Source organism: Vigna radiata, chromosome 5 (genome assembly GCF_000741045.1).
Source record: "Vigna radiata var. radiata cultivar VC1973A chromosome 5, Vradiata_ver6, whole genome shotgun sequence".
NCBI lineage: Eukaryota > Viridiplantae > Streptophyta > Magnoliopsida > Fabales > Fabaceae > Vigna > Vigna radiata.
In genome coordinates this window covers 18,744,845-18,761,376 of record NC_028355.1, presented here as the reverse complement: position 1 = coordinate 18,761,376, position 16,532 = coordinate 18,744,845, and the positions used below count along the sequence as shown (strand labels likewise).

The window sequence follows — 16,532 nt, the reverse complement described above, 5'->3', positions numbered from 1 at the left end:
TTTGCTACTTATTTCCATTTTCATTTCAGTTTAAATAAATCTCTTTAGCATATGAAAATAATATCTTTAAGGATGAGACATCACGAATTGCAAATAGCTTTGTTTAGGGTAGCTTGGTTAGTTTATTTTCAGTTTTACTTAACAGCTGGACCAAATACTTATAAATAGAAAAAAATAACAAATTAAAATAACTTATTTTAAAGAAAAACATCATAAAAGTTAAATTTTTAAAAGCTTAAAATAATTTAACTCAAACACTTTTCTTAAACAGTCATTATTCAATTTATAAAATACTTTTTGAATTATTTAATTTCTTACTTTACTGGGTGCATAGTATAATTGAACATTGAAAAAAGAAAAATACATGTCATATTATAATACATTTAATGATACGTATATTATATTAATTAGGTGTATATATGTTTCAACTCATGATTCCTATTACCCTTGACTATTTTTTTAGTCTAAGGGCGTCTTGATTTTATCGTGACTTTTTTCCTCTGTTTTTGCTTCTGTCAATCTGACTTTTCCACGAAAAATGACAATTAAATGGTATATATTTCATTGATTTCCTCGTAATAAATTCCTATAATAACCTAAAATCTTATTAAAAAAATGAAAAATAAAGTTACATGAGAAATTTCATGATCAACCTTAAAACCTTGACACTAAACTTAGTTTAATGATGTCATGTAGTGTATATAGTGAAGCGAGTATAGTAAGATAAAAAAGAAAGCTTTGTGATTGTTCCTACTGAATAGGATGACTTGTTTTCTTCAGACTACAATAGTGCATTCAATGATACCATCTATTTGTTAACTTCACATTTAAAATATATAGGTAATTATTAAATATTTTCCTGTTTGGTTCTGAAAAGGAAAATAGAAAAAAAAAATAAGAAAAAGATATTGTTAAAAAGAAAAAAAAGAAGGATTTGAATGATGTGTAGTAGTAATAAGGGAATAATGGGAACGGCATGCCAGATGTGAGTAGGTGGGGTCAGGAGGAAGAAAAGAGCAGAAAAGAGTGAGAGGGCACAGTGGCCACACCCTCATACACGACCCAACCCTTTCTTTTTAACTAAGAACAAACGACCAACCAAGAATAACCTTCCTCCTTCTTCACCGCCACACAATATCCTCACCCCCTCTCTAGTTTATTATTATTCTTTTTTTTTTATTATTATTATTCTCTTTTATTATAAATTATATATAAACCTATCCTCCCTTCACTCTTCATCTTTTCTTCCAATACCTCCGCCACCCCTTTCCTTCTCTTTCTCTCTCTTATAAGCACACACGCCACACTCACACCACACTGTCTCCATTTCATGACTTTTATCACCCAAACCCCAAGATGCTGAACGACGACTGGGTCAGGGCGGCCATGACGGACGAAACCGTCGTCGTCCAAGTTCTCCTACGACTCAAGCAAACCGTTTCCACCAAATCTCACCACCACCGCCCCCCTCTCTCTTGGGGGGTCAAACAGCCCCGCTCAAGATCAAGGCTCACCGCTGCCGTCTCTCGCTGCGACGCCGCCGTTTCTACCAGATGCAGTCCCACCACGCCGCTCTCTTGGAGCAGCGGTGCCTCCCCATCCGCCACCGCCGACGGTTACGAAGACTCCGGCCGCCAACACCATGCCGCCAGATCCAAGGTTATCTTTCTTTCTCTCTATTCCTCCCCCTCTCTCTCCGTTTCTTCTGATCTCTCTTGTGTGCTCGGAGTTCCGTTGTTTCACCCAAACACCGTTACGACTGCGCGTGCGCGTAACTTCCTCCGCCTCCGTGGTAGTTATCGGCGGTTCAGATGGCTTGGCGTGCCTCACGAAACATTCTTTTCTTCTGCATGACGTTTCCTTCGCGTCTGACAAATTTGCCCTTAACCTCCTTATTCACAGGCCAAAGGCCAGTGGTGTTTTTTAGTTTTAACTGTTTTCCTTTTTTTTTTCTTTTCCAATCGCGCATCGTTTTCGATTTTCCGCTGACATCAGACGATGACGGCAAATCTGTCAATTTTTCTGTTTTTATTTTTCTTTTTAGTTTTTAAATCGAATTATAATTAATATCCTCCGCGCACTTGTGGTCGTCACTTGTCGTTACGGAGGATGATTTTTCCGTTCTTATTTTGGTTTTAATTATTTTTGGGGTTCCTTCGGTGTTCATGTTGATATTGTGGTGACGGAAATGTCTGGGGATGTTCGTGGGGGCACTGGAACAAAGACTCGGCGTTTTGTTCTAGCCTGTTTTTGTTTTGGGTACCTCCTGTCATTCTATGTTCTCCATTGATTGACGAAAACGCCCTTCCAGGTGCAACTAATATTCCGCCGGTACCCTTTTTTACTTTTGACGAGGTGAAAAAACAAAATCAATAATTTGGCCACTCGGGTGGGCGTAACCGAGACGAGAACACATATCCTTTTTAAATATTTATTATTACATGGACAAAAGTCGTTAAAAAATAGCAGTGGAAAGCGTGGGTATTTTGGTCAATGTAAATTCGGGGTTGTGGACCCCATGATTTAGATGGGGATGGGTACTGTTCAGAAAAGAGCGAACCGAATGTGGACTGTGGAAGGATTGCTTGGCTATGTCATGGGCCTGCGATTCGTTGAAGTTAGTGTCATGACTTCTGTAAGCTCCTGAGTTAGCTGCATCGCTTCTGCTTCTGCTTCTGCCGGTGGCCACTGAGCTGAAGTGGAAAATTCACATTCACCCGTGTCTTTATTAGAAGCACCGCTTGTATTTATTTATATAATAATTAAAATAATGGTAATTAGTTATCCTTTAGGTATATTATTAGGAATGTGGGATAGATAGAGAGGGAGAGAGTTGTTGGTGTGGATGTGAAGCGGTTCTCGTGTGTTGAAATGAGATTTGATAGAGAAGGAGAACACCGCGACACAGTGCCATTATGAGGTGGATGGGGTTTCAGCATCACGGGGGTGATGGTAGTTAAAGTTGGTGTCTTAAATGGGAAATTAAAATCCTATACATTAGGATTCGGTTGGGTGGGAAATGGGAAGACACGCAGCATTTCCGCCCCCCTTGGCCCACTCCACTCCAGAGCGTGCACCATGCTCTTCATCCCTATATTTCTTTTTCTACCCTTACCCTTTGCAAATACAAAATCACATCTTAATTTCAATTCATCAGTTTTTGTGCGATTATAATAAATTAAATAAATCATGGCACCAAGTTGGGCTTTGATCACCAAGAATCATGAATGGGCTATATCGGTGGGCCCATTGCACGAACAGATGGCAGCGATGATTGATGGAGCCGAGCGACTTCTTGATTTAAATAATTACATATAAATTACTAATATTTCTTATCATAAATACTAAAGATCTAGCTCCCTCTCAAGCGACCTTTCTAAGCTAATAATACGTCTTCACTTCAGCTTGATCCAACGTCAATGTCTTCTCGGTCATCTTATTCTACCCTTTTCTCTGGCTCTTATGCTGAGATACTTGTATCTTTTATTTTTATGTTTACATTCTTCTGTTGCTTATCCATATGGCTTTGCTACAGATGAGTGTTTCTGTTTTCCTTTAACCCCAGAGCTCCCTTTTCCCCCTTATTTTCGACTATGATTTTATCGAATGTTACTCATGTCACTATTTTTCTAATCCTTCGTCATTTCGCCAATTTTCAGGCCACTGCCACAAGTGGATACACTGGCAACTCAGCTTCAACCAAGAGGTGCAGAAGAAAAAAGGTAAAAATTGCACTTTATTATCTTACTAATTGCTGCCTTCATTCTCTTTCAAAGAGCGTATATTCGTAGTAAATGATTTCTGGGTCAAGAAGCCGTTGGCATGGCCGTTCTCTCGCTCTTCATATACGTTGTACGAATATGCTTATAGCTGTTTTTTACTCGTTTTTCAGACCTTTGCTGAACTAAAGGAAGAGGAAAGCTCCCTGCTAAAGGAAAGGATATCTTTGAAAAAGGTATCTCCCTGGACTTCGCACATATTTTCCAGAACTATAAATTTATTTTAGTTTGGCACACATATAACTTGGGACTAAATGATTCTTGAATATTGACATCACTCTTGCTTTGCAGGAAATTGCAACGATAAATGCAAATTTTGAGGCTGAGAGAGCTAAAAATGAGAGTTTGAAGAGGATGAAGGTGTGTTCAAATGCCCTCTCTACTTTTTAATGTTTATAGTGAATCGATCGACCTCACATTGGATTAAAGTTTAACCTCAATTTTCTTTTTTGAATTTTTAGCTCGATATCGGATCAAAATCTCAGAAGAATCCGAGTTCAACGTCTGTTGAACCACAGTGTACGGTTGCTGGTCAACCCCATCAGAGAATAGTGTCTACGGTGGCCCTAATACGTACCACTCAAGACGATACTCGTTCACAAGCATCAGAATCAACCGGGGAAAGGTTTTTCTTGATACCGGATCTAAATATGACGCCATCGGATGATGTTTCTTGCACTGACGCTCTATGTTGAATGAGTGGAGACCTTTTTTTGCTTTGATAGTTGAGAGCGCAGAAGTCTTGAAACAGTTGCGCTGTTTGTGTTTGGGGAAAGAAAGCTGAAAAAATGTACAGGCCATCCAATAGAAAATCAGTGGAGAACATGATGCGGCAGAGACGTTTCTATGGGAAAATTTTCTTTGGTACTTGTAGGCAATTAGGGTGTAGAGTAGAGATATGCTAAGGTTGCAGGTTCCGCCCATTCCGAAATTTCTTATAAAGCTTTCGGAATTCTTCAATCTTGTAAGATGTACCATTCTTTTGTAGGTTAAATAACTTGGATTCCCCCTTTAGAAGGTATCTAAAATTAATCTACAATTCTATATTTTTATTCATCAGTTCTATTGGTTGCTCCTTCATTTCTTTTATAAAAAATCATGTGCCATTCATGCCTCTCCTGGAAATTGAAGGGACAGATAATGGATGGGTTCACTTGATGTGGTTTTTCTGTAGGATTATTCATCACTGCCATGGTGGCGCCGTGTATTATTATTCTATTTGATAAACGACACGCCCAAACTCTTTTACTTTATTAAAGATCTAACCTCGTAAATTTCAGCACACTTTTACTAGTGGTCCCTTACTTTTTCTTTGTATACAGTACAGGGAACTGCTAACCATGGTTGTTTGTGAGGTTAGATCTTTTACATACTTTTAACCACGCTTAAGTGAAGAAAAAAGTATGTCCAAAACAATAAAACCAAGTCGTTTTCGACGTTATTTTGTAAATTCGAAATTTGAAGTGATTGAAACTGAGGGCACGTCTAATTTCAATTACAAATTTTGTGGGATCAATCATTGCATAACTATTTTCATTATGATTGAAATTGGAGGCCCACAATGTATCTTTTTTAGAAATATCACCAAAAGTTTAGGATGCGATACATACGGCGTATAATATAGAATCTGGTATTAACAATTTTAACCCTGCAACCTATAAACAATATTTTAGATATTTGCATTTTAAAATAAGCATTTGGGGTTTATTTGTAAATTATTTCGAGATTTGGAAAGCTAAAGGTTTTCTTTGGTGGTTGTGACTGTATAAAATGGAATTTAATTTTTCTGATAGAAGACAAGTTTTCTAATTGATTAGTATTCTGTGCAAAAATAATGTTTGTTTTTGCTTGATGCTCTTGGTAAAGTAGTAGTGTTTATACTGACTAAAGATGTTCATCATAATCATTTCCTAAAATTATAATATTATAATCTAATGATGTTAGTTATTCTTTTATTTTGTTAAGCTTTGGAAGCGAGGAAAAGCGGGTTAACCAAGTCAGTCTAGCCCATTAATCAAGGTTACTTATCAGTGAATTTAAAAATTTAAATTCAACCTAATTTATCATAAATAAATTATCTTAATGATTCACTTAATTATATTTTTTTAATTAAAAAAATAACATATTTTTAATAAAATTCAATCTAAATACAATTTAAAATGACGTTAAATTTTATATACAATTCAAAATAAAAATATATAATACAATTTAAAATCATTTTATACTTTAAATACAATCCAAAAGTTCATTACATAGTTTTTATGGGTCCCCAGCAACAAAAGCTACCGCCAAATTCATAATAGTACGTACTTTACCTCTAAGCAACTTCCAGGAAACAAGGATTTAAACCTCTTCTTTTATATATTACAAATAAAAACAATCACTTTTGGCTCATCTTCGAAGCTGCTTCTTTTCTTTGCTGCTTCCTTTACTCCCATATCCTACTTTCTATTCATTTCTTTTTTAAATATTTCCAAATAATTTAGAGGGATTTTGGTACACTTCTTTTCAGAAAAAAAAAAAAAATTGTTGGTGAGTTTTGGTGTTATCTCTTATTCTTTCTCCCATTTAAAGAAACTGAGTTTGCCTAAGACGCTTCCATTTCTGAAGTGCAAGACAAGCTTTATGTAAAACTCAATCAATCAAAAATATCCAAATTTATAACAAATTTAAAATTTAATCAAGTTGGGTTATTTTGATTTAATTTAATCCTTAAAAAATGAAAAACAATACTCTATGATCTCTGATATTATTGGACTGTCGTGGTTAACACTTTTCTGGGGTATTTGACTTTTTTTTTGTTTATAATGACTCCCGTATTTTATTTAATAGAATAATTTTTGTTTATTACCAGTTGACTATTTTATTAACTCGTACTTAAATTAACTAATTTTAAAAAACATTTTAATTTTTTTAAAAGTGGAACTCTTGGAGGTTAACTGTAATGACCAACAACATTGCCCAAATCATAAAAGTAATGGAAATTAATATTATTCATAATATGTTTTAGATATTAATATAATTGAGCGTGTTAAACCATATGAATTAGATAGCAATTTTTACTCCTTCATATTCATATGATTTCAATTAACTTCACATTAAAAAAAAAAAATACAGTAACGCACTTTATAATGGACTAAAATTGTTCCCAAAATGGGCTACAGTCGTAAGCTTTAAGGATAATTCTTCCTCAACCTCCATCTTTTTCTTTCCTGCACTCCCATTAAAGTGATATTCTCCAAATTATCCTTCATTAAAAAATAACAAAACTCCCTGCATCCTTATTTTTAATATTTTTCTAAATTGGATGTTTCAAAAAATATTTCTAGATATTAGAAATATATTTCGAAATACCATTCAAAATATAAAAAAGAAATTTTGAGAAGGTATTTTCAGGCCAGAGTTACTTTTTCGAACACTTGTTCTATACAAATTTTTATACTCTGAAAATCTCAATTTGGAATATAAACAAATTTCCAAAACGAAAATTGTAGAAGTCACTTTCGTATATGGAAATACATCTATATTTCAAAATGACTTTCAAAACACTGAAAACTTCTGTTATATTTTTAATATTATTTAATCAAAGGCTAGATTGGAGATTATAAATTTATTAAGGTGCAAGAATAAAAAAATTTAGTACAGGAAGTAAGCATTAATGATTCATTGACCTAACAATTTATTTATGCACTTCCAGTATTGCTTTGTTCACCCCTCTAATTTTTAAAACGGCCTTTATACCCTTCATAAAAGTGACTTTTAGATTTCTTAATTTAAAATATTTTCAGAACCAAATTTCCAAATTTTCTGGAATATGACTTTTTGAAATAAGATTTGTGGAACCAGGTTTTTGGTACGTGTAAAAATGCATTTTGAAATAAGTTTTTCAGAATAATCTCTCCAAAATATATATAAGACTTTTGAGAATGAGTTTTCCATAATAAATTTTCTAGAATAAACATTTTTAAATACATAAAATACTTCTCGTAGAGATTTTCTTAAAACAAAGTTCTACCTCTTCTTCACACCATTTTTCCTTTCTTTTTCGTCCTGTGAGGAAAAATATTTTATTATTAGTATGAAAGTGTATTTAGTAATGATGGGGTGTAGGAAATAAAATCTGAGGAATCAACAGAAAATTAAGTATATTACAAGTGTAGAAGCCCAACTCAAGAAATTATTCTATGTAGTTGAAATTAATTATATACTAAATTTCAAAGTCTGAATCATCATTACTTTAAAGAAACCTGTTATGATTATCGCACTGCAATTCATTGGAAAATATATGAAGCCCCTTTAAATCATGTGGAAATAACATAATACAATCCTTACATTTATCTTTTTATATTAATATTATAAAAAATTATAAAATGAAGTAATTTTTTTAAAAATAAAATATTGTTGGCACCCGAAGTAATCTCGATTTAATTTTAATCACTCTTTATTCTTTACCTACCAAAACCATTTCTAGAGACATACACTTACCTATACTCAACATCGTTCCTTAATAATTACTGAATGAAACTTTCTTTTTAATAAATAATTAATACAATTATTTTATGTGCCGACATAAATCATTAAAACCATATAATTCTCCGAGATTCTTCTAACCTTCTCATCATTATGTTCACAAGACAATTTATTGATTCCTTATTGGGCCAAATACCTTACCAGAATGAACCAGTATTTTTTTTTTTTAACTTCTTTAATTAGTTTAATTTTTTTTGGACGTTGCTCCTTCCACCTCTCCAAGTTGGACCTGTTCTTCCTAACTATTTTAATTTATTTTAAAAATATTTTACACCCCTTCACTATTTTCTTTTATTCCAAAAATACCCTACACCTCTCTAGTATCCTTAACAATCTTTTTCTTTTCCTCTACATTAATGGAGCATTTACATGGCTCATTAATGAAGCACTTACATGACTCAAATTTGAACTTATGATCTTAAATAAGTTTGATTCAATCTTATTTTTGCTGTTGAATATTTTTTTTTCTTTTCAAATTACTTAATAAATGGTAAAATTTTATTTTAAATTTCTAGAAAAATGTTTATATATATGTGTTTTTTTTACATATAATATCTATAATTTTTAACATAAAATTCAAAGGAAACTTCAATATTAGTACTTCCACCATTTCCATTTTATAAAATTAAAAGTTAGATGCAAATACAAAATAATAAACATAATAATATTAATAGTAAATAATGATATATTATTATTATTATATACTAACTTTATAATGACAAAAGAACTAAATAAATTCTAAATCTTTAACAAATAATTTTTTTTATATTTTAAGTATTTAATAATATTTTTATATTATTTATCTAATAAATTAAATATTTTATTCATGTTATTTGAGTCAAACATGTCGGTGAGTTAAAACATAATATAATGTTAAAAATTATAGATATTATATGTAAAAAAAACACACACATATATATAAACATTTTTCTAGAAATTTAGAACAAAATTTTACCATTTATTTATTAAGTAATTTGAAAAGAAAAAAATATATTCAACAACAAAAATAAGACTGAATCAAACTTATTTAAGAAAATATATCACAAGTTCAAATTTGAGTGATGTAAATGCTCAATTAATGAGTCATGTAAATGCTCCATTAATGTAGAGAGAGAAAGAAAAAAATTGTTAAAGATAGTGGGAAGGTGTAGGGTATTTTTGGAATAAAAGAAAATAGTGAGAAGGTGTAAAATATTTTTGAAATAAATTAAAATACTAGAGAGGTATAGATCCCACTTGGGGAGGTGTAGGGAGCAACACCCAATTTTTTTAACCAAATTAACAGGGGTTTAGTCCAACAATAATTGAGTTTACTAAATATTTTTATCCGATTCAGTAAATTTTCAATTTTCACCTAACTTGGCCATTTTGTATTATTGTTTTGATGGGCTGGATTAGTGGTTATGGGCCTTATTTGATTGGATGAATGATGATGTGAGATTAAAATAAGGAGTATAGAAAATGAGTTAAATTTAATTTGTAGAATGGTTGGGAGAAGGGAAACAAGGGCATGTAACTAAAATGGAAGAAAGAAAGTGACCCAAAAGAATATAGAAAATATGGTACTTTGGCACACTTTTGAAAGTGATTGCATGTCCAATTCACCCTACAAATGCATACTTACCAATTAGTATACCTTTAAGTATAACTGTTTCCTCTCAACCATCCCTTTTCGTCCTATTCTAGTTCCTTATACAAATAAGGAATATCACCATTCTCACATTCATCTTTCTCTTTCTTTTAACCTATTTCTTTATTATATCATCTCACCTACCTACTCCCCCTTTTCACATTCACCACTTACCTATTTCACATAACAATCATCCATTATACTATTACTTTCTAGTTACTCACTAATAAAAAAATAACCATTAATAATAAACAGTTTTTGGTCAAAAGTACGAAAAGATGATCATCACAAGCCTATGTTCTTCCAGGATCTCAATAGTCAAATTTAGATCTAAAACCTATTCAGAGAACAATAGTAATTTCAAATCACAGAAACTTTCAACAACTCAACCCTTTCTCTCTCTACATATATATTATTATTTGATGATTCTAACTTTTTCTCTATTTCATAAAAAAAAAAAAAGAAGAGAAAATTGGTGTGACAAGACGTGAAAAAACACATGCAACACGAAGATCAAAACTACTATAGTTGGAAGAAAGCAAACAAAAACAGAAATAGAATTGAAAGGAAGAAAATAAAACAGTGAATTCCATCGACCAGACACATGATTATTCATTCATCTGTATATATAGTCTGAATGCATGCTTGCTCCTATTATGAAATATAAATACTCTCTTTTTCTTCATCTATCATGTCACCTACATTACCTGGTGGGACACTTGGTCCCTTACCTATTCCTACAGCTACACCCTTATATCCTACATGTTAAAACTAATTTCTTCACAAGTTTGAAATTTTTAGTGATATGAATCTGTCATGTTTGATATATTTATTATTAATATTTTGAGTGAAAAAGTGGTCCAAACAGTGGTTGTGAGTGGTTTTGTGGTCCTGGAATTGAGTTGAGGAAAGCCTAATTTGGAGGCAAAGGAACATGAGATGGTGGCAATGAAGGGGGGGCCTTTCTTATGTAAAACTTGCAAACATTATTACCTTATCAAATATCGTTCTAAATTATTCCATATATCATCCCATCAATCAATTCTCCTAAGAAGCTGAGAAAACATTAATGATATATCATGTTGACTGAGTGTAGTAAAATAGTATGTTATTGTTTGTTTGAAAGAGAAAAGGAAGTTACGTAAGAAAAGTAATTTATGAATTGTATAGATATATATAGAGGATAAGGGATAGGGAGCATCTTGCGATTGGTTGGTGTTATGATAAAAGAACAAAATGCACGTCTCTTTTAACCCTCTCAAACACCATTATTTGGATGGATACCACTTTTTCAGCCCATTCAGATAATAATATAATATATACCGTTTTGCATTTCTTAGCTTTGACCCCAACAATCATTTTCCGCGACAAAGTGCACCTTAAAAAAGCGTACACGTAAATGGGCATAAAACAAAGAACGAGGTAATGTAAAGTTTTCAAGACCACCACACATTCATTCATCTATTCACACAATTCAAATGCTTCTTTCAAACAGTGCAGTCCAAAGTTCCTGATTGTAACTCCTTCTTTGTCCTCGTTCTTCCTCCAATCCTCTCTTTCAAAGAGCCTGTAATAATCACCAATCTTCCCTCACTATTTCAATACTCTCTATTAGAAAGTGAGTTTAGACCTAACTCAACCTTACAAAATCGGTTTGTAAGGTGAGGTTTGCATCTTACTTATATATTATAATTTGGTCTTATTTCTAGTTGAACACTCTCTTCTATTTCTTCTTCTCTACTTAAACATGGCTAAACTCTCTCTCTAATCCAAGTTTTTGAAGATGATCGATAGTAAGAGTTACTGGGATTGCCAATTAAACGACGATAGATAAGTGTTGATAAAGTTTCTTTTATAAAACAAAATATATTCATATACATATGATTGTAACGTGTCTCTCTTTGAAAAAAAAATTAAAAAGAAATCAATGTATTATTGCACCTTAGATAGATAAAAGGGGACCTTGACTTACAATTGCACCTTGAACATAAACCAAATATTTAAGTGTAAGTCAACTTAATATTCATTTTTCCACTTTTCACCTTGATCAGCATTGCTTTACCCAACTACGTATACCTTTTGAAAACATTATATGAAACAGTATTTGAACCAATCTCCAAATATTATATGAAACAATATAACTTAAATCAAACTCAAACTCTTATAGATATTGATATACACAATTTATATAAATATTATAATTTTCTTATTCATTTGAATATCGAAAAATCATTTGCAAATGAATCTCTTTTTTCAATAGTAAAAATGTAATCTCAAGACAAAATAAATTATCACTTATTTACAAATTCATTATTAAGATATTGATAAAATTTATATTTAATTTCATAAATAAAATGAATAAATATACATATAAACAGACCACACAAAAAGATTAAAAAAAACAATTCTGAACTTTAGTTAAAATCGTAAAAGAAGAAAGGTCATATATGTAATTACATCTTCCTCACTTTTTTTTTAAATTTTTTTTTCATTCATTTTTTCTTTTCTCCTATGCCTCTTTTGTTTTCTAATTTTTTTCCTTTTCCTTGTCTCTCTCTTTTTTTTCATTTGTTTCTCCTTTCCTCCTTTTTTTTCCTATTTGCTCAAAAAGTATCATCTTTTCCCTTTTCTTCCAAACCTCTTTTAGTTGTTTTCATCATTCAATCTCTTTCTTTACCTGAAGTGCTAATTTATACATTGTTTTTTTATTATCATATACTAACTAATATGGATTATTCTAATCCTTCAGATATACCAAACCTGATATTTTATAAAAGTGACATATACACTGACCATGACTTCATCCCTTCTAAGACTTTATGATATCAACGTAAGTACACACCCAAATCAGAATAATTTGAAAGTGAGATTTACAAAACCAAAAATAAAACATACCACCTACAGGAAAATATTAAAATATATATTTTTTCTCTATATTAACCCCTTGAAAGAGTGAAAATATTAAGATTTCTCACATAAGTAAAATATTTTACCTAATAAATTAGTCTTTTGAATTGTTCTATTCTTGTAATAAGTACTAGGTTCACAATTTCCAATAAAGAGTGATTAAATGTATATATTATTTTAACGTCATAAAAATATGTAAATTATCATATAAGTGATAACTGGTGACAAAAATTTTGTTTTAACTATTTTGTGAAAAATTTTAATAGAAAAGGTTCTTTTATCAACATTTTCTAATAATTTTTTTATAACATATGTACGTTGATTTGTAATTGATTTATTTCAAATATTTTTTTAAAATAAATTTAAATAAATAAATAAAATAAGTTGTCAAAAATTTTTAAAAAAATTGTAAAAATATCATAATTTTAAATAGACGTTTTGGAAAAGGAAATGATGTGGTTAGAAAAAATGAGCATTTAGTTTTTGTTGATTGGACTGTGTTTGACATTGGTGTGATTGACGTTGATTACGTTGCTATCCGTCAAAGGAAAGGAAGAGCATCTGCTAGGTGTTTCGCATGCGATAACTTCTCAAATTACTTTTCAATTTTTTAAATAATAAATATTAGATATATTTAGGTTAAATGGTCAATTAGGTGTCACGTGTAGTCAAATTTAGTTAAACAATTACAAACCATCCACTTTAACTTAAAAGTAAAATGTTTCCGGAATTTAATATTAACTTAATCTTTAAAATTATACTTTAATCCCCAAATAATTTTATAAAATTTAATAACAAATGTATAATTAAATCATTTTCGTACATTTAGAAATTAAGCCAAAATTTCCATTATTTTAAAGATTAAATTGATAATGTTTCACACATTTTAGAAAAAGAAGTATTAGTTTGAACCTCTAAATTAAAACTTATTTGCGGTCGTTATTATATGTTAAACACAAAATTGTACTATATAAATAAGATTAATATTGGTTGTTGATATAAAATAAGTGTTAAATATATATTGATGTTAATTAATAAGTGTTTATTCATTTTTGTTTTATTGTTTTATTGTTACAGTATTTTCTTTCAATTTGTTCTTATTTTTAAACAATGAATGTTCTATATGTCACTATAATAGCATTATCACCGTTAACTTAACTGAAAAAAATCATATTAGTAATGATAATAAAGTTCGTTATTTTTTTAAATACTACTCAAATAAGAGTATTCAATTATGTGATGTGAAGTAACATTAACTAATTGGTTAATTTAAAAAAAAAATGTTATAAATCCTACAACTACTCAGTAGCGGCACAACAAATTCACCAATCACCACAAATTACTTTTCTATTTACCAAATATATATATATATATATATATATATATATATATATATATATATATATATATATATTTATTGTATAACATTATTAAAAGTTAATATATTTGAGAAAATTAATCATAATAATATTTAAATTGATCATAATAGACATGTGACAGGTCGTTTTTATCTTTGAAGATGTAAATTAATATTACTATGATAATAAAATATTTATTTAAAACTTAAACATTAGAGTTGACAATGCAAAGTGGATGTGGATCCATTTATACACTCAAAATGAAAAATATAGATAGATTAAGTATTTTAGTTTACTTAGGTCGAAATAGATTTGCCTTGATTACTCGCATTTTGCATGGATCAATAACAAACTGACTTTTGCTTTTTCAATAAATAAATTACTAAATGGTCACTGGTTATTAACTTATTTAACCACGAGTTATATAATTCAAATGGAGAAAAAGAAAGTATGGTTATTTTTGTAGAAGGAGCTGACAAATACATTTGAAATATGAAAAATTTTAATTTAAATTTTTTTACGTAAAAGTTGTTTTGGGTATAAGGTTGAGGATATTCACAAAACACTCTTTCGCATTTTGTTTCAAGTTCATTCGGTATTTTTGAATGGTTTTAGTCAAAGTTCTCTCTTGTTTGTATTCTAAATTGTTTGGAAGTACTTGTCAAAAATTCTCCAACTCAAGCCAGTGTTCAATTCGACTGGATTACAATAAATACTTAAATTTGTAATAATGCAATCATCTGTCTCTTTACTTTCAACTTTTGTTTACTAGTTTATAGATGAGTTTGTGATTAGTGAAATCCTACTTACGACACAATTATGACCCATTATCTATTAAGCAATTCTTGCATGTAACCCTGGTTAGAAACGAAGTTCAGGGATTTTTACTACTAGAGATCATTTGTTTAGTCCGTCTCTAAGTAACACTTGTCTTGATTGGATAACACGTGCTACTGCTGACAACGACTTACTGGGATCGGTTGTCCCTCCTTGATGGTTGATTCGGCCCGTCCAAGGTCATACAATACAAAAGTAATAATTTTTTAAAATGATCTTATTATAAATTCAAAAAAACTTAATGAAAAAAAAAAAACTTCAATCTCATTCTATTCAAAATTAAAACGTAGAAGTAAAATTATGCATTTTATAGCTACATGCAATTCCAAACCTAACATGACACAATTTCACATTCACACCTGCAAATACAAACATGTCGTGGTGGAACAAGAATTCTCCATACTTAACAGTTTCACACGTGTGACCCAGCATTTCAACGTCATAGAATGTTAGTGTTGATAGATTATTCAATATTTTGGTGATTTCAGAATAAAAAGTTGACACAAACTCATAGTTAGATTTTATTTTTTTTACAAATAAAATAGTGAGAAAATAATCTATTTATTTACACAGTAAAATATTTTCAAAATTTCTAATAAATAACTATAAAAAATACAGAAGTTAAACTATAAAAATTAGCTCTAATGAGTAATTGAAAAATGTAGTTAAACCATAAAAAAATTAGCTGTAATAAGTAATTGAAAAACGTAGTTAAACTATAAAAAAAAATAAGTAATTGAAACAATAAAAAATTTATTCTTTTTAAATTGCTAATTCTAATTTATAATACGACAGTATATGAATATAAGTTAATCGTTCATTCATATGAATTATCAGATGCTTAAGAATGAATGTAGAAAGAAGAAGTTTTTACAGCCAAAATAGGAGTCAGCATATAAAATTGTTTTGATGACCTAGAAATCAACGAAATCTAGTATAGTTCTCCACATAATAAAAAATTAGAGAGATACATAAAAGAAGAGGTAATGAATAAGAATGAGCAAGAATGAATGTGGTTATATTTATGATTATGAAAAATTGATATAAGTAGAATTAATATTTGATACTGTTTGAGTAGTTTTAAAGGTGAAATAAGATTACTTAATTTGAAAGAGAATTATGGTAAAGAGTGCGTGTAAGTTTAAAATAATGTAAGAATTGATGTGAAAGGAAGAAGCTTTAGGTACGTCCTTTGTTTCTTGCATGAGAAAAAAAGATATGCCGCGTAATGGAACAAAGATTGCCGACCTTTTTGGTTGTTGTCGTACGTAAACTCCAATGTATGAAGACTCGATTTGAGTTGTTGTGTGGTGTGTAATGTAGTGTGTCTAGACAAGACAAATGACTGAATCACAAGCTTTCATCTACCCTCTCCTTCTCCTTGTCATTTTCTTCAAGCTTTTTTAAACTTCAAAATTCATAAAAAGGAACGTCACTCCTTTAATCTTAATGAAAAATGTACCTAAAATAAAAAGACAATATCCTTTAACA

At 30.4% G+C, this 16,532-nt stretch overlaps 1 protein-coding gene across 1 annotated transcript; it reads left to right on the top strand.

Moving 5' to 3' along the window:
- Positions 1-1,220: 1,220 nt before the first annotated feature.
- Positions 1,221-4,937, top strand: LOC106759680. Its single transcript, XM_014642971.2, has 5 exons — positions 1,221-1,659; positions 3,660-3,722; positions 3,893-3,955; positions 4,071-4,139; positions 4,241-4,937. The coding sequence occupies exons 1-5, from the start codon at positions 1,357-1,359 to the stop codon at positions 4,472-4,474; spliced, it is 732 nt and encodes a 243-aa protein (XP_014498457.1). The 5' UTR covers positions 1,221-1,356; the 3' UTR covers positions 4,475-4,937.
- The last annotated feature ends 11,595 nt before the right edge of the window (positions 4,938-16,532 follow it).